The sequence below is a fragment of the Barbus barbus genome (assembly GCF_936440315.1).
Source record: "Barbus barbus genome assembly, chromosome: 44".
NCBI classification, from domain to species: Eukaryota; Metazoa; Chordata; class Actinopteri; order Cypriniformes; family Cyprinidae; genus Barbus; species Barbus barbus.
Genome location: NC_136722.1, coordinates 10,182,733 through 10,201,802, shown reverse-complemented (window position 1 = coordinate 10,201,802; position 19,070 = coordinate 10,182,733). Strand labels below are relative to the sequence as shown.

The 19,070-nt window shown below is 38.8% G+C and overlaps 2 protein-coding genes across 3 annotated transcripts; one reads left to right on the top strand and one right to left on the bottom strand.

Moving 5' to 3' along the window:
- Positions 1 to 765: 765 nt before the first annotated feature.
- On the bottom strand, positions 766 to 8,991 carry LOC306863377 (homeobox protein TGIF1-like). 2 transcript variants are annotated; one of them, XM_079406678.1, is made up of 3 exons: positions 7,015 to 7,450; positions 4,850 to 5,079; positions 766 to 2,371 (listed from the first exon to the last, which is right to left on the bottom strand). In XM_079406678.1, exons 1-3 carry the CDS (start codon positions 7,028 to 7,030, stop codon positions 1,796 to 1,798), a joined length of 822 nt encoding a protein of 273 aa, XP_079262804.1. In that variant the 5' UTR covers positions 7,031 to 7,450; the 3' UTR covers positions 766 to 1,795. The 2 variants fall into 2 exon arrangements, with proteins under 2 accessions (XP_079262804.1, XP_079262805.1); XM_079406679.1 differs by lacking the exon at positions 7,015 to 7,450 and adding an exon at positions 8,924 to 8,991 and having other exon boundaries at positions 767 to 2,371.
- A 1,498-nt stretch (positions 8,992 to 10,489) lies between these two features.
- LOC306863484 (uncharacterized protein) lies at positions 10,490 to 12,644 on the top strand. Its single transcript, XM_079406833.1, has one exon. It carries the CDS (start codon positions 10,827 to 10,829, stop codon positions 12,111 to 12,113), a length of 1,287 nt encoding a protein of 428 aa, XP_079262959.1. The 5' UTR covers positions 10,490 to 10,826; the 3' UTR covers positions 12,114 to 12,644.
- The last annotated feature ends 6,426 nt before the right edge of the window (positions 12,645 to 19,070 follow it).

The window sequence follows — 19,070 nt, the reverse complement described above, 5'->3', positions numbered from 1 at the left end:
ATCCCCACAGATGAACCTAGACAACATCTAATGTGTGAAAGACATCCATTCCATCCAAAAGTCTTCAGTATAGAATGCAATGTCTTTTTAAATATAGGTGTTCGGTTAATTAACTGCTTTGAGCTGCTAATCACTTTGATCACTAGTTCCCAGCCAGACCAATGACCCTTTGAGTTGTTTGTTTGGATCTCGGCCCAGTGAGAAGTCTAAAGTAAAGAACAGCTGTCTAACCGAGTGTGATTGGATATCCAGGACAGACGTGTCCCTGCTAATCCGTCTTTATTGTCTGTGCTCAGATACACAGACATACACACTCTCACAGACGCCATTGGCAATCCATCGTTGACGTCTGGTTTTAGCTACTGCTAATTAAATGCAGGATTATGCTAATTGGCGTTCTTGTGAAGCTTACACACAGAAGAATGTCAGTATGATTTAGCAATAGCCTGTAGGAACATGCCTTTAATATGTGCGAGATGTCAAGGAAGGGCAGCGGTGAATTAGTATAAATCACCTCATTTGGATGTACCTGCTCATGCTGCCTTCCACTTTATGAAATCAATCCACCTATCCTGTCAGGCCTTACATGCTATTTCATTTTTCAAACACTACTGGAAAGAACTGTCATCTTAAGGCTAAGCTTTCCCATGCTACTCTTTGTTTAGAGATTAAAAAACAGCCTTGAATGCAAGAACCTTACTATGAACATACTTATCGAACAATGCAGTTAAAGATAAGCTGAAGAAAGAAGATGAACACCCATTTTGTAGAAAACAAAACTTTATTTAAACACCGTGTGACCCCTGTTTGCCACATACATTGCACAGTAAGGAGGAGAAGTCACATCATTGGGCATCATGTCACATTGGCTACTGTAAATGCACTGGTCTAAGGTCCCAAAACCTTGAAATCAACATATTTGGTGACATAAAACCATTCTTTCCTTTAAACCTCTGAAAGTGGTCTCAACTTGATAAACCAAAAAAAAGAGAAACAAACTAAAAAAACTTAATCATGTAGTGTTCATTCTTCCAGCTCATTTGTCTAAGGTGTGTGTGTGTGTGTGTGTTTAGGGCTGGGGTGGGGAGTATGTGGGCACATTCACTGGCCGTTTCTACACTGAGTATTCAGAGGAAATCTCAGACTATAGTTCTGCTACATCTGAATATCCCTCAAGAGTAATGAAAGGAAAAAAGAAACGTACTAACAGCATCAGAAACTTTACAACAAAAAAACAATACAAAAAAACTGAACATCTATGAGACACAGAATGACCCGGTGCAGTAGTGATTAGAGTCTGTCGGAGAGAAAGCTAGAGTTGATAAGATACTGAGATGACCTGCCATTTTGTGCAAAAAAAACGAGGCAGAATATCAGACGTGTTCTCTAAAAATGAGGCAAAATCCACAATCATTGAGCCGAATCTCTGAAAACGAGAAAAAAAGACTCATGAGGAATGAGAGAAGAGCTTGTCTTCTTGTAAAAATAAGGAAAGACATGAAGTCATATTACTGTGTTTGGTTTTGGTCCCCTGTGTACAAAACGAAAAGATACATATTTATTTACATATAAATGGAATACAAAAGAAAGAACTGACTTGCCAAGGCACCTTGAAATGCTTTACATAAAGGAATCCTCATCAATTTGATTTACATTTACCAAAAATAGAAATGATCAGGCCATGCTTGTTTGCTTTCTGTTGCTCAGTCAAGTTTTTTGAACTCCCGGTGGAGTTCGGCTTTGGGGGGCAAGAAACAAACATCGATGAAGCTTTTTCATTCATCCATCCATGTCTTCAGGCGAGGAGCTTTTTGGCCTGCAGCTCCATTTCTGCAGCCCTCTTCAGCGCCACGTCAACCAGCAACTGGAAGCCGCTGAAGTCCTGGGTGAGGTCGGGCGGGGTGGGCGGCGGGGTGTTGAACAGGCCGCTCTGGGGGCTGACGTTCCCCTCCCCGCGACACCCAAAGAGGCTGGCCACGTCTGTGAGCGGCAGCTCCGTGGCCCCCTCCACCCCGAGACGCGTCGACGTGCCGATGCCTTGTGTGGCTGCGGTGATGGTGGTGTGGCAGATGACAGAGGGTCTGGGTAAAACAGGTCCGGGTGAGGGGGGTGTTTTGGGGGACAGGGCCTTTTTGGAGTAACTGTTAGAGGTGGGTGTGTTGCTGGTCGGGTGAGGTGAGCCGGGGTCGTAGCTGCTGCGGTCCTCTCCGTTAGCGAGCATACCGTGTTTTGGGGACTGGGAGTTGTCGCTGAGCATCTCGCCGCCCTTGCTGCCCCGTCGCGAGATGGTGAACTGGTTGGGGTCCTTGCCGTCTTTCCGGAGCATCTCGGGAAGGAGTCGTCGCCGGGCGTTTATAAACCAGTTGCACACCTGTAGTGGGAAGAACAGATTATGATACATCACATACAATAATATATTGGTATCACAAGACAATGTTTGTCATCATTTTTTTCTCCCTTATTTACATCCATAATATACATTATGTCCTAAAATCCAATAATGTATAAGCAGATCTAAAGTTAAACAAGCTGTACTAATCTGGAAATAGTAGTTTTGTTGTTTAAAACAGTGAATCAGAAAATAAAAAGAAATGTTTTAATTATTTTTTTCATTTAATTATTCTTAATTAAAAAAAAAATATTATGATACATTAAATAGGTAAAAGCTTACAACATTATTTTAAAATAAACAAATATAAATAATAATAAAAAATATTGCTAAAGAAGAATAACCTCACATTCTATCTCTACATTTTACCACTTCTTAACTTTTAAAGTTCAAAGCCTATAGTCCTAAAAACACTTTAATTTTGTTTGCACACTGTCTTGCTTGAGTTTAAAATGGAAATTCATGAAGCTGTATTGAGTTAACATGTGACGGTTCTCTGACTCTATTTTTGTTTTTCCTCTTTTAAAAAGCTGAGCTGGCAGTTGAAATCAGGAAGCTCTCGACGGTGAGGATTTCTCTCAATCACATAAGTAACCGTTCACCTTTATCCCTCAAATTGGGCTCTTTGTTGGGCCTAAGGGCTTTAGGCCTTAATCATGCTAATAGCGCTGTATCTTTCACGGCTCTGGTGAGTCTCACCTGAGGGGGCGTTGAGATCTACTCTAATGCAAATCCAACATTTCAGACTACAGAAAACACATGTGAATGCTTGACTTCAGTGTGGATCTCCACAAAGGTCAATTACTACCGTGAGGTAACAGCCGACTGTCAACACCTAGTTTATATCAACAATTGAACTCTGTTGGCCTTTTTATTCAATGCAGACTGCGCACCACAGGCAACTGATAATTTACATGAAAGTTTTAGTAAAAATGCATGGAAAATAAACTCTATTCATCTACGAACCATCAAATAATAATATAAAAATTCTTCATACATGTGTAATTAATTCGTAATGTTGAATTTGATTTGATTTTATTTGTCTATTTTGATAATAAACGTACTTGTACACACCCAGCCAATACTGTAAATTATTTCTCAAACATTACATTTTCAGCTTGATACATTTAAACTTAGTACACATGCTACAAAATAAGCAAAGCTGTTTTGCCTTTCACAATTCTATTCTGGCATATATTCCTAATACACAGACTTGACACAATGCTATAATGAAATAACTTGAGTTATAACTTTTCTTTCTCAGTATCTGAAGAGCCTGTTTTAAAGACTCAGTCCTCAGTATGGTAATGTTCCTGTATTGTCTTCCAGCGAGTCTCTTCAGAAGAGAAGCCTCTTTGGCTCTCTGGGTAATGGGGCTGTATTGTGTATCCAACGGTCCGCCTGAGCCTGGTAGTCTTCACTATGTTAATGTGTGTGTATTGTGTCTCCCTATTGTTAGTGAGACAGCTGGCTGAGCGCAGGGGAAATTCCTGGCCCAGTGTCTAAGCAAGTCTCTCTCTCTTTCTCTCTCTCTCCCTCGCTCTCTCTCTCTCTCTCTCTATGTGGCCACATCTCAGATGACTCAAAACAGTTATTCACTCATCTGTCCACAGGAATTCTCTCCATTGACTGCAATCACAGGAAGTGTTGTTTATATGAGGCTAAAACTCAGCGGGAACAGAACGTGTGATCTTAAGCGCAGTAGCGCTAGCAAAAACAGTTGACTCTTTCTTTCTTCTGACGCATAATTTTTTTGGCTCTCTGCTTATGACATTGAACCTTTTGGTTTCCTTCACACGTCAGTTGAACTAGACATTGATGACAGCTAACTGAAGCATAAATAGATTACTGATCAACAAAGCAGAAAACTGAAAAATTCCCCTTCACATTCTTGACGGAAACAAGCACTCATGAGAAACTTCAGACCTTCTCTGAAGCATAACTTCAGAAACTGCTTTGGGTCATTCAAACCCTTTTTATTCAGAGTTCCCAAACCTTTTGGCCAAAGATTTTCCATGACTTTCAATCCATTTTTTAATATTACATATTTTAATTTATTTGTATATACAGTGTTTTAGATATGCCATTCACAAATGCAATTTCTAGACATTAAAATACTTCAGAAAAAAACTGACACTAGAGAAATCCTCACCACAGAATTTTTTTTCTGTTTTTAGATTTTTATAGACCTTGAAACAGTGTTGTTGTTAACTGAAACTATTAAAAATCGTATTTATATATTTATTTTAATTGAAATAAAGAGTATATAAATCATAAAAAAATAAGCGCCTGAAAGTTTTAACACTCCCTGATAATCTAAGTTTTCCATAATCATGGGAACTTTGTATATTCTGATTGGCTGGGTGACATGCAGTTTTTCTTTTGTTTATTTGTAGTATTTTTTAGTTTCCTTGGACTGTACTAGGCCACATACAAGCACTTTCTGAAAATGTTCTGTACCTGTAGTGTGGAGAGATGAGTTTGCTTGGACAGCAGGGCTTTTTCCTGCTCTGATGGATAGGCATTGTAGCGGTGTTGGTAGAGCCAGTCCCGGAGTATCTGTACTGACTCTTTGGGCAAGTTTCCTCTCCTCTTCCTCTTGCCTGACACTCCTCCATTTGAAGAGAGGTCAAGAGGCACATCCAAACTGTCCTCGTCCTCTGTCTCACTTCCGGACATCGCCAACACACCTGTAGTCATGAGACGTGAAATATTACCATTTAAAAACTATGAATTTTACAACATTATTCCTTTTATATGTGCACATGAAGGCTCTGAGAACCAGAAAAAGTATGAAGTTAGGTTTATGTAATAGCAATGTGTTTGTAATAGTCTGTTGAATGAGTAAGCTGGGAATCAGTGTGTACCCATGTGTGTGGAGGAGGACAAAAGACACCCAGTCAAACATCAACCCCCCAACCCCTGCTGAGGACACTCCTCCTCCCCCTATCCTACACTCACTGTCTCTCCCTCCAAAATGCCAACCGCTGAATGCTACACAACAGCGCCTGGCCGTCTGTATGCATGTATAAGCGTGCGTCTGTGTGTGTGTGTGGCAGCTGATGTGTCACATCCCTGCTGTCAAGCAAAGCCATGTGATTCATGGTTGGAGCAGAGGTGTCACAAAGACTAAACGGTGTCAATGTTTCATTGTGCCTTTGTAAATACTGTATGTAAGCTCACAAAAACTGGAACAAACTATGGTTAAAGACACTGTTTTGCTTTAAAACTCACTTAAAGGGCCAGTTAATCCTATTTTCACACACTCAAACCTGCATGACTTTTTTTCTATATTTTTTTCTATTAAACACAAAAGGTGATGTTAAACAGAAAGATAGCATAATTCACTTTAAAAGTATGAAAACGGTGAATCATGATTGAGTCTGTAACTAATACCTACCATCCCCTTTTGTGTAAGACAGAAAGTCATGCAGGTTTGGAATAACATGAGGGTGAGTTTTGATTTTGGACAAACTATCCCTTTAAATGAAAATCTGACAACTTTTTCCTGCTTATAATTATGACTTGAATATCATTACTTGTTCCAACTTATCATAAACCGGTTAGTTTGTCAATAACACACTTCACTGAGAGTGCTGAGGGGGACTTTTAGTTCATGTGCACTCTTAAGTGAAACAAAACTTTCCCCAACTTCAGCTCGAGCGCGTGGGACGCTTCATGGTCTAAAAACGAAACAAGTGAAATCACGTACATATCTATCTTTAATGTTGTGTGAGAAAACGACTGAACTTTTGAAGATGAAGAGTAATTTTATCGTCGGCCAACATGAGGAGGAGGGGGAGGGGAACCTGTTGCAAATCTCAAGACCGAACAAAAGAATGTCGCTTGTAGGACATTTCAAACTCAGTTTTTTTTACTTTTCACAAGATGAAAACTCATGAAATCACGTCAGGTGACAGATGAAAGGCTGACACGACTCTCCATGCGGTTAGACGCCATAATATTTGAGAAACATTAACTTAATAACAGAGAATAACTCGGGCTCTATTGTGTGCTGTGAGAAACACGAGGTCGGAGGGAATGTGAAAGCGTCGCCTCGAGGAAGCAGCGCGAAATACACAAACTTCACAAAAGGAGGTCAGCAATTATTGTTGCACATTTGAAACCACTACACAATGTCCAAATGCGATGAAAGCAAAAAAAAGAGCAGTCGTCAAATTAAAAACGACACTTAAAAAGTTCCCTTCATATTCCTATAACAAAACTTGAGTCAGTGTTATGAGAAACTCAGAGCGCGTGAACATTTTTTTCCAAGCCAAAGGCTATTAAACGAAGGCATTTTATACCTAACCTTAGAAGAGTTACATTTGAGACTATTTGAAGTAGATTTCGTGAAACAACACTTTAAAACATCTAAAATAAATACACTATTACATACGCATGTTTGTACAAAATTAAAGTGAATAAAAACACGCGTGTTAATAACGCGAGCTCGTGACAGCACATGGTGAGAAAAAGGCTGTTTTGTCTGCAGCGGAAAACAATAGCAGTATGCCAGACATTTTCTGTTCAACCATCATCGACAAGTTCTATCCAGTCGTTACAATCACCGATAAAAATCTATCATATATCGCCGCTATCACCCATATCGAGAAGATACATACCCTTTTTGGTCTTCATGTCCGTCAAAATTCCCCTTTTCACGTTGGCAACAAGGAGGTCGATTCTTCCTCGCTTTAATCACACAACTGTATTATTCCAGATTGTTACAAAGTATCGAGCGAAATATTTCTTTTTATCGAGGAATCGCCGCGGAGCGCGTTTTTCATTTGTCGGAGACGCAACACATTGTCGGGTACCTGGGACAGGCTGCGCGTCTCATTCAGTGTTTGATGTGGAAACTGGGTGACAGCTATCTTTGACAGCTGCGTGACTCAACGCGGTTAGATCCTCCCCCTCCGAGGGCAAGAGGGAAAAATCTGACATCAGACATACAAAAAAGCATAAAAAGAGACAGAAAAAGGGCTTTTGACCAACCGATCCGAATCTAAAACGCGTGTCGAGAAAGATCCAGCGCGCGGAATGTGTTTGTGGAGACGTGTTTAGGACATTGAATTGGATCTAGTTCCTGCACGTTTCCCTTTAATGACTGCGGCAGAGAGACAGGAAGCGGGTTTATTATGAATGTAGGTTAACATTACCAAGAGGCAGACACATGGCAGGGATATATTTGGGACTGCTTTCATCAGCATACTTCTGTTAGGCGCCCTATTCCAAAACAATATGTTTAATGGCGCTTTGTTTTTCTGTCACTGTTTGGATGTTACTCGTGTTCATATGGCAAAAATTGTGTTACTAGTGTTGATGTGTTATCAGGTGCAATGCGGCATTTATTTGTGACAGATGTCCATGATGCTGTTGCAAGAATGCCAGTAGGGATGGAATTTGAATGCAATAAATTTGCTTCCCATTTTTCTTAACAATCATGGTTCGATTAATGTTTGGTGAATACTTTAGGAAAATGTGGCTCTTATTAGTCAATTATGTCAAATTTAGGCTAACAGAACAGCAACACATCAAAAACCAGTTTACTACAATTCTTGCAAAACATGTTTACCTTTTAGTTTATCTTACCTCCTACAGATTTTTAAAAAAGGGATCAAATATGCAACCCAACAGTTGGCCGTATTAATATTAAATAAAAATACGAAATAAACAAAGCTTTATTTGTTATATGATACCACTGATGACTACAAAACATATGCTACTATGTGCATTTTTTATTTAATCTCGCGAGTTTGAGTAAGCCTACAAATAACAGACTCTTTTTTTCGTTTTTGCGTTACGAAAGTAATAACTTGCTGTAAAGTGAGCGAGTCAGATTTATTCAATAAAGTGTTTTGATTCACTATAAAGATTCATTTGACCTAGGACGTTAAATGTGTGAATCAGTAAAAAGAGCCGACTCATTCGAGTCAATGGTTCGAAAACCGGACTTCACTGGTGGCGCTGTACATGTTTTTTTTATTATTAATTAAAAAGAACCGACTCGAAAGAGTCATTTGTCCGGGATTCGGGACTACACTGGCTCTTTAGATTTAGTCGCTGTTGTGCGCTGCTGATTAGTAGCGCAAGAACATAGAACACTGTCATAAAATGTGCGTTCCGAGTGTTCTAGAACCTTTAAATAATTCGAACGCCATGAACAAATTTACTAAATGGAACCGGTTCTGAATAAGCATTAGTTCTCGGTTCCATTTGTAAACAGTGCGCGATGCTTCCTGTTGGCGCAGCCCTGCGTGATACCCAGTTGACCTTTGGGATTAAATGGTTGTAAAGCAAGAATCGCTTGTTTCTTCAGCTGTCCTGGTGACGCGTCCCTAATTCAAATCACAGCAGTCTCAGAATTCTTAACGCTGATTATCTCTCTTGCGTATGGAGCCCTACGTCCATCTGTTGTTGTTCCAGTTTGATGCATAAACCAAAACAGTTCAGATTTTTGCGTCAAATCGTGCTCACATGCATTACTCACATTATTAGATATGTGCCAAAACATATGATTCAGACACAGACCTTCAAAACCAAGCGTGATCTGCTTGTCAAAACACCGAAGCGCATGATGGTAAAGGCTTTAGAGAGCTGTGTTTGGAGTCAGTGGATATAGGTCAGGTCGTTGACTTTTCCATGCGAGGCGTGCATGCGTCATGCGTTTGGCTGGCCTTAATTCTCAATTTACTGCTGATGATAAGAGCACAGGTTTTCTGACTACACACACGCGTAAACAATAGCCCATGTCTGCAGCAATCGGATATTATAACAAAAATCATATCATTGCATCGTCCTTGTTAAAGGAAATAATTTAAACTCGGTGAGGTAATGTCTTTATGTTGGTTGTCTCTGCAATAGATCTGAGAAAACGTGATGATTCACGATTTCTCATAAGCCTGAGACAGCTCACTTTAGATTGTGTAACACTCATCGAAGTCAAAAAGGCGGGTTGCTTATATCCGATTAAGAGAGACCAGTAGCTCCCCCTGGCGTTACATCGCGCAACAGCAGACGCTTTGAACAAAAGTGTCGCAGAAGCATTTGTCTGCCCCCTATTGGTAAAAACCTAAAAACTCATGGCTTCATTTTTCAGATAAAATAAGATAAAAAAAAAAATCAAAATATTTTGATTTCAAGAGAAGTAAAGAATTCCAAATAAATATGTTGCGTAACCCGTATTATTCTGTGCACATACGCTCTGCATTAAATAAAATAGGCAGTGTATTAAGTGATATCTTTTGGAAGGTGCAGAAGATATTTGAAATACATTAGATATATTCCCCTTCAGTAACACAAGCATAAAGGGCCATATCCACTTCCAGTTCAGTTTATGGAGACAGGCTATGTCAGCACAGAGGAACTGAGAACACAGTGGAACTATGCATGAGAGTTATGTGGAAGCTATTTAAAACTCATGCCGTTTCGACTGACCTTCAATTTAACCGTGATCTGCCTAGTGACATCATTTCCTCATACTAATAATTTTTAGACAGACAGACAGACAGACAGACAGACAGATAGATAGATAGATAGATAGATAGATAGATAGATAGATAGATAGATAGATAGATAGATAGATAGATAGATAGATAGATAGATAGATAGATAGATGAACCATTTAAAAATGAATGACTAACTCTCAGAACAGGTGCAGTAATAGTGTTGAGACTCTCCTTGCAGAATATGATGTCATGAGGGATGAGGTTTTGAGTCAGAATGTTCGGGAACTCTGGGATTAGTGGATTAGGTGTGTGTGTGTGTGTGTAGCAAAATGTTCACAATTCTGGAACTCAAAGTGTCTAATGGAAGTTTAAAACCATATAAGGAAAACATGAGATGAAAGCTACAACGAGAAAAGTATTTGCGTGTCTGTATTGAAAAAATAAAATTGATGACGTACATTTCTCAGAAAAGTCTTTAATATGCTTAAGGCGATTCCCAGCCAACTCTTCTTGATAAAGTAGGACCAATGAAGTTTTGTGTGAGGCGGGACTTCCTCGCTTTTGAGAGGCAGTGTGGTCTGCAGAGCTGTATGGGAACCCGCGGCCTCTTGGCAAGCTGCACGCATTCCAATCTGGCGACGCCGCCCTGACGCGCGCTCTAGCGTAAACACGGACAGAAGCGAGAGAAGCGCCGAGAGTCCCAGTGACACATCACATCTTTCGCATTCCCGCGAGCTGCGGGTCGTCTCTTCGGCTCGGGCGGTGTGTCAGAGACCGGGGGTCCGGTTACCACCAGTGCTCGGGCTAAAATTAGGGTTGCTTTGGGGCTGACGCAAGAAAACTCTGTTGCAGCGGGGAACAAGGATCCATGGAAACGCGCCCTACACATTCACTGCTGTTGATGACAGAGAGTATTTTTGGACTGTGTTGTAATCATTCGGTAACAACGAGGCCAAAGACGTGTTGTATAAAGGGAGGACGTTAAAATGCACTTGTACAGCAGCGCGTTAACACACTACCCCGGCTCCTCTCGAAAAGTTTCCGTAACTCTCACCAGCGTCGCCAATAACGCACCAGCGACAAGTTCCAGCTCTTTGGAGGTGGTCGGAAACGCCGTTAACGGAAGCGCCACAGAAACACACACGGAATATTTGTCTCGAGGGGGACAGACTGACGCGAACATGCCTGCTTTTTCATGTTATGAAGCCACCTCGATGAGGCCGGTTTTCTACACTTCTACTGCGGAGATTATCATCACGCGACCGGACGGCGTGGAGAGATCTGTGCCCGTTCACATCGCGAAGGAGCCGCGAACAAACCGTAGACCTCTGGAGACGCACTACAACCGAGTTTCTTACGCAGTCAACGGAGATGATCATCACCACTCTGACTCTGTCTTAGATTTAGACCCCAGAAGAGACGTTTTTGGGGATGAGATAAGTGAGAAAAATTCAATTAACTACGATAGGTTTTTTGATAATGACAGTTACAGAGTTTGTGAGAGGAGACTCCAGCCATGTTTGCAAAGTGATGCCACACCCTCCAGAACTGTGCAAAAACCCTCATCTGATTCATATGAAAGTCTTAAAGGCCTAGAAAGGCAGGAAAGTGTTGAAGATGATAATCCAGTCTTCGAGCTGCACATCCTTCAGGAACCCAGTGCGACACCCAACAAAAGCAATGTCGACAACAAGGTTACCCGTTACCTGGCCGAAGTGGAGAAACAGAACAAATACCTCCACGACAGACAGAAATACCGTTTTCACATCATCCCTGATGGGAACTGCCTGTACCGGGCCGTTTCAAAGGCATCTTATGGAGACCAGTCAATGCACAAGGAGCTGAGAGAGCAAACCATGCACCACATCGCCGACCACCTGGAGGAGTTCAACCCCATAATCGAAGGCGACGTCGGGGAGTTTCTGATCAATGCGGCGCAGGACGGCGCATGGGCTGGCTATCCGGAGCTGTTGGCCATGAGTCAGATGCTAAATGTGAATATCTACTTGACCACTGGAGGTAGCGTGGAAAGCCCAACGGTATCAACCATGGTGCACTACTTGGGTGAAGAGGACTTGTCTAATCCGGCAATATGGTTAAGCTGGCTCAGTAACGGTCATTATGATGTGCTGCTGGACAGCTGCCAGCCCAACCCGGAGTATGATGACTGGTGCCGTCACACCCAGGTGCAGCGCAAAAGGGACGAGGAATTGGCCAAGTCCATGGCGGCGTCCCTTTCCAAAATGTACATTGAGCAGAATGGCCTGCATTGAAAGCGATGGACTCAATTGGAGAATGTACCTGGGAATATTGTAACTCATTCTGATGTTTCCAAATGGATTGCACTTTGATTCCTCAAGTGATTAAATATTGCCTTAATTTATTACATTTCTATCCTTGTGTGTCTTAATTTTTTTCATAAATGTGTTGAAGTGCAGTGCACAAGATGATTTGTGGTGCGAAATGCAAAATAAGGACTGGGTCTGAGTGAATGTTTTTTAGTCTTTTGGATTGCATGTTTGTCTACAGAAGTTTAAGTCTTGTATGTATATGTTTTTTTCCTGTATATAATTTTGTAATCTGTTGTGCAGAACTGTTCATCCACCTGAATGGAATATGTCGCACTTATACAAACATTTCCAGCAGTTCTTGTTACTGTTTATGTGTGAATGTGTTTTTTTTTTCTTTTTAGTCCATTACCTGCACTGTTGTGTTATATACTAAACTGATGGTTCTGTCATGTTCAAGTGCCTGAAATCTATTTTGCAAATATGTATTTTTGAATAAATTCTTTTGAAACAGTTTTACTTTAGTATCATTGATATACACTATTAAAGTGGTTGTTAATATTTTGAATTGATTTTCTGTTTTTGTTTTAATTTTTATTAGTTTTTTTGCATTAAATTTAAGTTTTATTTTAAAATATAAATATTTTTTATAAATAAATATTTTGTTTAAAATTTAAGTACTAAAATAACTACAATATTTAAAAATTTTAACTAAATATTGCATGAGCAACTAGCTGAAATATTATATATATATATATATATATATATATATATATATATATATATATATTTGAGTTAATGTATCATTTGTTTCAAGAAATGAAATAAAATAAAATGATGTCATCATTTACTCACCCTCCTGTTCTAAACCTGTAGATTTAAGACACTTGAGACTTGAACTCGGAGTCAGATACGTTCCAGACTTTTTAATCGACTTGGATTTGACAAGTTGGACTCGGACATCACTTTGTATGACTATAATTCTTCTGTGAAAAAAAGAAAGATATTTTGAAGAACATTTCTGTCTATACATTGAAAGTCGGGTCAGTGTTGTTTTGGACCTCTTTGACCATAATATGTACACCAAAAACAACAGCACATTTTTCTAAATATCTTCTATTGTGTTAAAGGTGCTTAAAAGTTCCGATGCCATAGAAGAACCATTTTCGATTCCACAAAGAACCATCTCTTTCTTACCTTTTTATAATCTGAAGAACCTTTGATTGCCACAAATAACCTTTTTTGAAACAGAAAGGTTCTTCAGATGATGAAGGCTCTTTATGGAACCATTTAGTCAAAAAAGGTTCTTCTATGGCATCGTGAAGCACCTTTATTTTTAAGAGTGTACACAGAATGTACACAAATGTCATACAGGCTAGTAACATGAGGGTAAGTAAATGATAGATTTTTATTTTTTTTTATTAACCTTTAACAACAACATAAAGATTTAAACACCCAGTTGTATCTCAATATATACTGTAGAGTTTATTACCAACAAGGACAAGGTTGGGCATCCGCTTGTAACATCTGTAAAAGTCTTTAAGAAGTTTTCTTTATTCCCAGAACATGGCTTTTACACAAATGTTAACCTTTACAGACACGGCACCCTGTGAAAAAAAATATGACATACACATCTAGGAATGAGAGGAGAGAGTGATCTCATGCCAGTAAGTCTTGTGAGCGCATGTTCTCATAGACTGCTCTGAGGACTGACCTCAGTGTGGTTATCTCTATTTAAAGTGGCTCCTCTAAGGGGGAGATGGGGGTCTTCGAAGTTCTTTCCTTGAATAGAAGAATCACTCTTTACTTGTATATGGGGCGGCACAATCTGGTAATACAACAGATGAAGCTTAGCTATTCATATGACGTTTTGGCAATATGCAACACAGAGGCACTATTATAAAATGATTGAGTTCACATCATAATATTGCCTCATGTGGCCTGCACTTCACAAAATAACTGGTCAAGCCCAAATATTACTGTAATATGCAGTGACTTTTTAGTACATTTAGTTATTTTACTATATATATATATCCAGGAGGTTTATTTAGAACAAGATGCCCTCCTTGTTTTGTGGTATGTGCAATAATCTGTAAAAATCTTACCATGTTCTTTTATATAGACTTTATTTTTATATAGGATTTTTTTAAAGACAATTTCAGATGTATTAACCACTTATCCACTAGTGTTATTAGTTTCAATTTAGTATATTAGTATCACTGAGATGCTACTATCTTATATATACATATATATATATAGTTTTTATATACACAGTATATATGTATTAGTGTTATTAGTTTTTCCATTGTAATTATCTTTTATATACATCATGTTGAAGTAGGCCTAAATTAAAATGATAATTGTTGCTTTGGAAACTATCTGAAATAAAACATCATTTTAAAATATTTTATTATTGTAACAATATAAGAAGCCTATTAGTAACAAAATATTTTATTTTATAAACGAAATGTTGTTTATTTTTTTGTTTAATGATTTTAGCTTCAGTCAACTACTATAACCCTGTTGTCCACAAAAGGTGCGAGTACAGACTTGAAAAGAATCGCATCCCTAATAAGCAATTTCTGATATATATCTATCTATATTAAGAGATTTTGATGGTTTCTGTTTCAGACACTAGATGGCAGTATAAGCCAGTGCGCTTTATGATAGAGTAGTGCCTGGGCTTTTTATGCAGATCATAGCGCATCGTTTGGATCATGCGACAGGACACATGAACAAACCTCAAATCTATGACACATGACACTGTGTATGTGTGAGATGGAGCGTGTCTTCATCATATGATAGTTACCAGTAAGTCCAACTAATCAACCCACTATTTTTTATAGTTTTTATGTCGTTTAGGGGTCTAATAAACATTAGCTAAACAATTGGTCAATTTGTGCATTCTGCATCCATACGGCAAAAGGTCAAGCACTATGATATTTTTTTCAGTTAGCTAAACGTCCATGATTATTGCTTATATAAGATTATATAGCTTATTGATTATGTTGATGAAACCACATTGTTTAATATGTGGCAAAATATGCATAAATAACTTACACGGCCAAATCTCTCTTACTGAACAATTTGCTTTAAATTGGAATGACGTAATTCTGCAGTCATGTGGACTTTAAGTTCCTTTCTTATTTATTTATTTACTTTTTAGGCTGAAACCCCCTCGCTTTCTCACCCTCCCTCTGCCTCTCTCCTCTCTCGTGAAGGAGTTTGTGTCCTCTGGTCATACATCCATAGCGCATAGAGCTCCATGTGCGTTCAGCCAGACGGAAGCGGGAAATAAGCGAAAGTTTTGCGGATTTCTGGCCAGGGTCGAGCAGTCTGGAGAGGTGCAGAAGATGTCCGGACACCGGGTCCAGTTCGCGGATCTTCCTTCTACCAGCGAGCGCAAAGCCAGCCCGAAAATTAACAGTAAGATTTCGGAGTTTCTGGTTCCTCCGGCGGTGCCTCAAAACCAAGTGTGCTGCCTACCTAGTTAACTTAGTGTTTTTGGGTATCGGTGGCGCTGAGCGAATATACAAACACTCTAAACACTCATATGATGTCCAAAAAGGCTGTCTAGGCAGGCAACATACTTGGTTTTGACGCACAGCCTAAGAGTTTGAAGTTTAGAGGAGACAGGAGAGTGGGGTAAGCTGTGCCACTTTTACTTAAGTTGGTCTCGAGGCAAAAATAAATATTTTTAGTTTTAGAATGTTGTGTTATGCAATAAAATAATGATTTTATTTTTTTAAAGAGGCGCAGTGGTACAACTTGCCCCACATCAGGGGTAAGCTGTCATGTCAAGGGAAACACTGGGGAATTATGTCGCCTAAATGATTTAAAATATTATGAATTATGAACATGCGAAAGTCCCATTCCAAAGTCTTATTTTACCATATCTTTGCCATTTTTTTCATTTTCATAAATCAGCCCAGATAACTTTAATATTCATATTTAAATGTAGTAAACTTTTTTTTAACTTCCTGTATAGGCTATTTGGAGGCAATGTTTAGTATTACTGTCTATTAGCTGAAATAATAGCACAGCTTACCGTGAAGCATTTGACACACGTTACTCCACCAATAACTAAAACTATTTTAAAAATGCATGCTATTTTTGCAGTGTTTGGCTTGTTTGTTGCTTGCTAAATTAAGGGGGGCGACACAATTTTGACTGTTGACTGGGGGCGACACAATTTCCCACTGACACATCTTACTCCACTATTCATTACTGATTTTGATCTTTGCTGATGTACGCTTCCAGTGACAGCAGTGGCTTTCTGCTGAATGAAGCTTATTAGAAAACTTGAATGAGAACAGCTGTTTCATATCTCATCATGGTCTCATAACCTTTAAAACCCTGAGTGAACATTTAAGTCATTCTTGCTTGTGTTGCTACATTTTCGGCTTTTGTAATTTCAGCTCTTATGCAAGACATTTGTCTATGACATTATAGCGGAGAGAAATAACCTTGCTGTGCATGAAATGATATTCTCGGTTAAATATCATGATGACTAAAGTAGTACTAGTCAAACAAATGGGATTCCTTTTATAATTTGGAACCAATTAAATATCCTCAAAGTATCAAATAAGATAATTTATTTGGTTAATTTGATAGACCTTAAGTTCAGTTCTTATTTGAGTCTTAAGCAGATTCCTATTTGATCCCTTTAAACTGGTTCCAAATTATGATAGAGATTTCATTAGAAATCCTGTTCATTCCTTTAGGATTTTGAGAACATTCCTTTCAAACATTCCTTTGAAAAGTTACTAGATAGAAATTTTGATTTAGACATCTAATTTATGATCTTGTGTGTAAAAATGTCAGGAATCGAGGGCATTGCATAAATTCAAACTATCCCTTAGTGACCTGAAGAATCTCGGAAAAACTCTTTCACGGTGCCCCATCTGTTATTTGCTTCATGGCTATTTCTAATCAGAACATGTGAAATGACTTTGAATGGTTTTGATGAGTCCTATATACTACAACTGAATGCCTCCTGGACTTGACGAGAGACTGGAGGTAGTGGAGAAATATATAAAAAGAGCAGTATAACAGTCTGAGAGCTGTAATATTAAAAAGTTCTTGCTCATTCTCTCTCTTTGACTTTCTCTCTGAGTGTAAACCAGAGAAAATAATCCCCGTACCCACCCATCTGAGAAGTAGCAGACTATTCAAGACTACTGGAGGACTGCAAGCTCCTCTTAGTGAAATCTAGAGTGTCGTAAGATTTCTCTGTTTGGATCGCTTCCACTGATACACAATCTTAAGGACGGGAAGTGTTTGTCAGGGTTGCAGTGCTGCTCAGATAGAAGAAAACACACATCAAGAGAGTGAAGTGGGTCATTGAAGGTTTTGAGCATTTTAGACGCTGAAGAGAACTTTAGCTTTAAGTTGTGTCTTAAATGATGTATTAAACACTGTGTACTCAACCGTCTTAAAAAGTAGCCTACTATATACTATGTGCTTGACCATCTCATATATGAAATGTAAAATGTTTGTATTGGCTCAAGTGGAATGCTAACATTGCTAAAACATTGCTTTTTTTTTTTTGTATTCAAGGGAAAGTTTGTTGTTGCTGCTAGCTTTAGCATGGTCGCTAACCTGGGGTGCGTTTCCCAAAAACATAGTTCTCCATCTGTGGTTAACAAGTTTCACCATTACCAACATAGTTCAACAATTTGGTGTTTCCCGAATCCACAGTTCCAATGAATATTCGCAAACAGCATACAAAAGTTTACAGCAATAATCTGACATTAACTGATTTCAGAATATTTGATTAGCAGAAGTTATCACTCCACCACTTGCTTAACGTCATTAAAGTGCCCCTATTATGGGTAATGAAAGGTTCATATTTTGGTTTTGGGTTGGCAGGTTGACATGCTTTCATTGTCTTATTATATAAATTTATTTTTACCGTATTTGCTCAGCGACTCTCAAACGCTTCGCTCAACGATTAATTTTTCCAAACCCTTCCTTTGCGTTAAGCTAATCTTCGGTGATTTGTACGATTTGGTCTCATTTTCATTTCATCATGCCTGTAATGCCTGTAAAGCAGCGTTTGTGAGCGCAAAAGCGGCATGTAGTGGCAAAGAACAAATTTGCATTTTCATTCAGACCAACGCAAAAATTGGGTGGGTAATATGCTAATGTTTCATGTTGACTTCAACATCAAACAGCTTAGGATTCATTTTAAAAACGACTGGTTTCAATGATTCAGAGTCAACTCTTTCTTTTGAGAGACAATAACTTTATATACGGTACACTTTCAGATTTAAAACTTTGCAGGATGTTTTCATTCACTTAGAGCTGTGTTACTGCATGAAAGGTAATTTTCAAAAATCCATAATAGGGGCACTTTAATGACAGTTCTATCCAATGGCGTTCCAATGATGTGTGTGTATGACAAAGTTCTTGTTTTTGGGAAAGAGTCATGGCTAGCTAGCTAGTTTGTCCAACATACTACAATTGTTAAGCGGATAATTATTTTGTTGTTCAGGAAAAGCACCCCTGCACTATTATGACCTACCTACCTTAATTTCAATGATTCCACCAGACAAAGCACAATGTTTGCTGATGGTAAAGCATCTAACTCAACCCAGTTTATAGTTTTAGTATTTGTAACGTCCACTACTTTGCTATTTTTTTGGCCTAAAATCCCCTTCCTTCCAAAATGTTGGGAAAACAGTGATCAAAAAAGTTGGTATGGAGTAAAATTTTCACTTTATCTATTTTCCAAAGACATGTTATTGATCTTATTGTGAGCAATTAATTTGAGCACATTTATTTTAATTGTAATTTTTTTTGCAAATTTTTGCGTATAATTGTTCATCAAAGTGTAATTTCAATCTTCCGCCGAATGTGTACCACATTTCTCCAATTAAAGTCCGCTTAAACCTTGCCCCCTAACAATCAACCTCAATATTGCATTCAAGTCCGCGTGAA